The 5,679-nt window shown below is 32.9% G+C and overlaps 1 protein-coding gene across 1 annotated transcript; it reads right to left on the bottom strand.

Annotated features, from left to right (window-relative positions):
* Positions 1-2,727: 2,727 nt before the first annotated feature.
* LOC149676461 (death-associated inhibitor of apoptosis 1-like) lies at positions 2,728-3,739 on the bottom strand. Its single transcript, XM_089838774.1, has 2 exons — positions 3,660-3,739; positions 2,728-3,160 (listed from the first exon to the last, which is right to left on the bottom strand). Exons 1-2 carry the CDS (start codon positions 3,679-3,681, stop codon positions 2,730-2,732), a joined length of 453 nt encoding a protein of 150 aa, XP_089694900.1. The 5' UTR covers positions 3,682-3,739; the 3' UTR covers positions 2,728-2,729.
* Positions 3,740-5,679: the final 1,940 nt, after the last annotated feature.

Raw genomic sequence — 5,679 nt, 5'->3', positions numbered from 1 at the left:
TCGGAGCTAATATTTTACAAGACATTACCCCAAAGTAATGATTCAAATCGAATGAAAAATCTCTCGTAATAATCTCCGGGTGACTTTTAGGATAGTCTCTGTTTTTACATACAAAGGGGTACAAACTACAAACATCGTAATATAGAATTTTTTCGTTTGGTTTTGTTTTATGATACAGCCTGAAGCATTCAGTACGACCACCGTATAATGCCGATCTTGGTCCTGTCGGATCTCGAAAGTGTAACGAATCGCAAAACTTTCTTACCTCGATTCTGTTTTTCAACATTTCGTCAAACTCGCAACCCCATATTCTAACATATTCAGCGTTCGGTGCATTACACATGATATCATCATCTCGATCCAGAGTTCTCTCGTATAAATTTTTAAACGTATCTTGCAATAACGGATTCCATTCGCCTCCTTTCGTATGTTTCGGACATCCGTGAATAAAATCTCCGTCAAATTGAAATATTATTTCGGGTTGAGAAGAATAACCATCTACCGGGTATCGTCCAATCTTTTTTTCACCTTCCAACGAGAGAACCGATTGAATTTTTATTCCGCGTTCTTTTTCTTCCCACGCCAACCATTTTAAAGCAGATTTGCTTTGATTGTAGTTATTCCTGTAGCCGTTACACGGTACTACTGCGAGCGTAAATTCTTCCAAGTATTTATGAAGGAAAATATTCGTGCAGGCCCCCGCTATGGTTAAAGCGTTCATATTTAAAACATCGAAACCAGTTTCCTTCTTGAACAATTGTCTAAATTTATCCATACCCTGTTGTAAAACCTTAACATCCATGATAGTATAATATTCCAGTTCTTCGCGTAAATTATAGACCTATTGTCTCGATTTCGTCGCGTACCATTCGAGAAAATCTTTATAATCTTTTTCTTTCATATGTTCCGGTTGAAAATACTCTTTCGGCGGTAGTGGACCGACATAATCCAAAGTTTCTTCGGTGTGGAATATGTAAGGGAAAAATTCTTTTCTATTTTCACCCAAAGAAAACGTCGCGGGGAACGATCTTAATGGTTGCGAGACGAAATTGAAAGAGTCAATAAATTTCATTTTTTGATTTTTCAAAAAAATTGCCAACATTTTGCTTCCGTCAAAAACAATATCCGGTATGATGTTCAATTTTAATAACCCACGAAGAATAAAGAACGAATCGAAACCTTTACTGTTATGGGCTAACAACGTAATATTTTCAAAAACCGGTTTAGTTGCTTTAAGCCGTTTTGTCGCGTGTTGGATAACCATTTCTTTCGTCCCGAATAAATAATTAAGAAATTTATCGACGCAGTCGAACCCCCGAAATATCTCGTACTCGTAATTGTTCCCTTCATTTTCTTGCATAGCACTAACGAGTAAGACAGGGACGTGTTCGTTATTTTTAACGATTGATTCGGTATCGAAATAACAATATCTGGTTTTTTCGTACGTTCTCGAAAGAGGCATAACGTAACAACGGTTCCTCTCGTGTACGCGTAAACAGTTTTTACATGGTTTCGAGCAAGAGTGTTTTTCTTTCAGTTCTAGTCCACATTTTAAACACTTTTAAAGTTATCGCACGTTCCGTTAGATATATGAAAATTCAAACTTTCTTCTCCTTTAAAATAACGATGGCATTTTCGACATTTAACAGGTTTAATTAGTTTATCTTCGTGGAGTACATTTAAAGTTCTACATCTACTACATTTAACTCGATTTTCGCAAAAGTGATTATTCTTTTGATTATATCCGTGAAATACTTTTAAACATTTAGAACAATACGATTTACCACCAAACATTGTATGCAATTCCTTAATTACATGCACGTGATCATTAACTAACAATAAAAAAATTTGTTTTTCCTTGAAAGGTCCGACAAAATATTTTTCTAAATTATCAGCTCTGAATATAATAATTTGATATTCGTTTAAGTAAGTTTGAAAATTTTGAATATCTAATAAATTAACGGTATCCGGAGAAATATTAGCGTTTTTATATAATTGCTCCGCTTTTTCTTTTTGGAGGAGGTGATTACAATTTTTTATCTTTCTAAAATAAAAAAAGTGACTCGTTCGTTGTTTGATACTTTTCATTCGTATTCTTTTCGAATCTCTTATCAGCCAAATAAATTCCTATCACCAAAGCTCTTCCAAAACATAAGTTATCGGTATTGTCAATGTAAATATAATTTGAACTCGTTTTTATAAACGTATCCAAAATTACTATATTTCTATTTTTTAACGATTTTGATCGACGTTCAACGGGTACGTCGCAATGTAAAAAAATAACGTCAAAAACTAAAGAGCTTTGTAAATGGAAATTTCGATTTGATTGAGCAACTTGACTTATAGCTCCTATTACTCTTTCAGCCGTTAATTCATTAATGTTCATAAACCTTAAATTTATCGGACTATTCAACTCATCCGAACGAATACAAAATCTAACTCTATTATATCCTTGATTATTGCGTAATAATTCAAAGAGTATGGAATTAATTATACTAACAAACGTTTCGTTTACTTCGGTTAATTTAATACGTTCTAAATTTTTAAATTTAATTTTACATTCTACTTGATTACATTTGTATTTTCGAGATTTTTTTATCTAATATTTTTTCGCAAGTATAAAATTGTTTAGGATTAGCTTTAACACTTAAATCTAGCGGTTCTTCATTTTCGGAATCGCTCGAACTACTCATCTTAAAATGAGTAAGTTTATCAAATTGTTTAGAGTTTTATATATTTTTTTTTCGTTTTTCTTCTTTTTCTTTTAAATCGATTTCGACTCTGTATTGTAACATGCACGCGTAAGGTGATAGTTTACAAACTCTGCTGCGATCATTTTCCGGTCCCGAGAATTTCCTTTCCATTTCCTCGAAAAAATTACGTCCAATGATAGGGACGTTTCCACAACTCTTTCCTTCCGCACGGAGAAAACTGCATAACGGTTGTTCGCGGCTATGAACACCCAATGGATGATTGTCGGCTCTCCATCCAGTCAAGGCGATAAGGCATGAAAAACAACGAACGGTTTTAGGGCTAATGCAATAAAAACCGCTGGCTGCCATGTCATCCACGCTAATACCTTCGACAGACCATATCTTGAACGTTGATAATCTGTTAACTTCGAGTCTCATATCCATCCCATCAACCAGGTAAATATTGTCTTCTTTTTTTATATTAAATAGTAGTGATAATTGATATATTGGGTATATAGTATATATAGATACGTTAATAGATATACGAGTAATAGATATTGGGATTCCATATTGTTGATTATTCGTTTTTGTTAAAAAACGAATAATTTTTCGTGATCTTGTCGGGATTATCGATCATATGCTTGGCGATCTTGTTCACGATAGATCGAATTTCTTTACATTCGACGCTATCTTTAGACGCGAGAAATCTTAATCTTCTTCCATCGCATTGCCAAATATCTTTATTATCTCTATCTCTTATATCCTCGTACTTGTATATTTGAATATCGAAATAAAAATCGTCACGCGACGCTGGTAATGAAGTAACGTAACTAGCTAAACCTCGTTTAATATCGTATCGAGGGACAATGCCGGTTTTTTCGATAGTAGTTTCCTCTTTAACGTTTTTAATTTGCTCTAAAATATCTATTTCCTCCTCATCATCTGATATATTAAGTTTTCGCTTACCGAGTGAAGATGAAGATGCCATAACGAACGTCGAGTGAAGAACGAATGAAATATCCGAAAATCCCGAGAGTTTATATACACCATCCCCGCCGCCCCCGGGGGAGGGGGTGACACACGGCGTCCCCGCGCGCTAGCGCGCGGTGAACGCCTAATTATACGGTTAAAAATATTTTTCCCAGCAATAATTACGATAGGAATTCTCGTAGATAATTATAACCTCTAGGTTATAAAATTTTTGAAAGTTAGAATTCTCATGGATAATTATACTTAATGATACCTCTTGGTTATAAAATATATTTTGAATTCTCGTCGTTAATGATACTTAATGATACCTCTTGGTTATAAAATATATTTTGAATTCTCGTCGTTAATGATACTTAATGATACCTCTTGGTTATAAAATATATTTTGAATTCTCGTCGTTAATTATACTTAATGATACTTCTAGGTTGTAAGATATATTTTTTTGTATTACAATGTAACAAAAATAATTGCTTTTTTAGCTGGCTGTGGGTATACTTTTTAATTATGGGTAGATATACGATTTCATACACCTGTATACCCCTAGGTTATTAAATATATTTTTTGAAAAGTAATTTACCGAGAATTCTCGTCGTTACTTATACTTAATGATACTTCTAGGTTGTAAAATATATTTCTTGTATTACAATGTATCAAAAATAATTGCTTTTTTAGCTGGCTGCGGGTATACTTTTTAATGATATTAGATATACGATTGGAACACCTGAATTCCCCTAGGTTACAAAATATATTTTTTGAATTACATTGTATCAAAAAATAATTGGTTTTTTATACGATGCACCTGGGTGTAATTACCGAGAAGTATTTTTTTTTGCTTCGATCAAATTGGTCTGGGAGGAGTTTATGTAGAGAGCTAAAGACGCTTCAACTCTCCAATACACGTTCTACACAGATGGAAAGCTTTAATTGGTATTTAATGGTTTATAAAAAACGAAAAAGTGTGGGAATTTAAACAGGGATTTTTCGGGGGAAAGGTGCTCCGATCTTAAAATGGATGATATTTTTGGAAAAAGGTCGAAGGGTCAAAAAAAAACAAAAACTCTCTCGTAGTTAATTATACTTTCAAAAATCACGCGTGAATTCTCCCAAGGTTTTTATTTTCTCGTAATTATCAGGTATAAGAATTTCTATCGCTTAAGGGTAATATTATGGAATTTTTAAGATATTTTAGTATAAAAAGACCCCGAGTTTTTCTTAGGAAAATCAATCGAAAGTAAATGTTTGAAACTGCACTGCTCGTTCCTGAATAAAATACCCCGTGATGTGCTGTGAGTAATACTTTTTTATAAAAATATGGCTATGTTACGCGATTTAAACTTACACCTATCAAAAAGCGGTGTAACGGTAACTGTTTGTCCGCGGGGAAGAGACGTAGAACCAACAGTTATAGTTGAAAGTGAAAACATTATTTTAATACCGTATAAAATATGGCAACTCTTGAACAAACATAAATCTGAATGTATGTTGAAATCATCAATTAAATTTTATTGTTGCAAGAACATCTATATTTCTATTACGAGTTATGGTCTTGCCTTTACGTATGACGAAAGCGTTCCAGTGACAATTACACCCGAAGTATTTGCGCTTATTATGCAAGACCCCGTATACGGGTTTATTACTACCCATATTAACTTTATTATTAATCAAAGAATTTTCTTAAAAAATATGTTACTCACCTTTCGAATTCTTTTGGGTGATTTTGAAAAAAAACTATTGGATGTTAAACGCGAGAGTTAAACTACCTTACACGCATTTTGTAGCACGTTAAATTTAACCGATCTGTTAAAATCATTCGAAAATAATTTACGAAATCCTCAAAATATTCAATGTGTTTTAAGCATTCAACAAATGATTTCGTACTGTTTAATTGAATTTTAAAAAATCTTTTAATAACATGTAAAATTAAAATACAACAATAATAATAAATGGTATATATTTAGGAAAAGTTAATATTTTTTAGAAAAAGAGTTAAACATTT

The sequence above is a fragment of the Phalangium opilio genome, unplaced genomic scaffold (genome assembly GCF_054372755.1).
Source record: "Phalangium opilio isolate 3A_F unplaced genomic scaffold, DU_Popi_V2 ptg000046l_1, whole genome shotgun sequence".
NCBI lineage: Eukaryota > Metazoa > Arthropoda > Arachnida > Opiliones > Phalangiidae > Phalangium > Phalangium opilio.
This window is presented reverse-complemented; position numbering and strand designations above follow the sequence as displayed.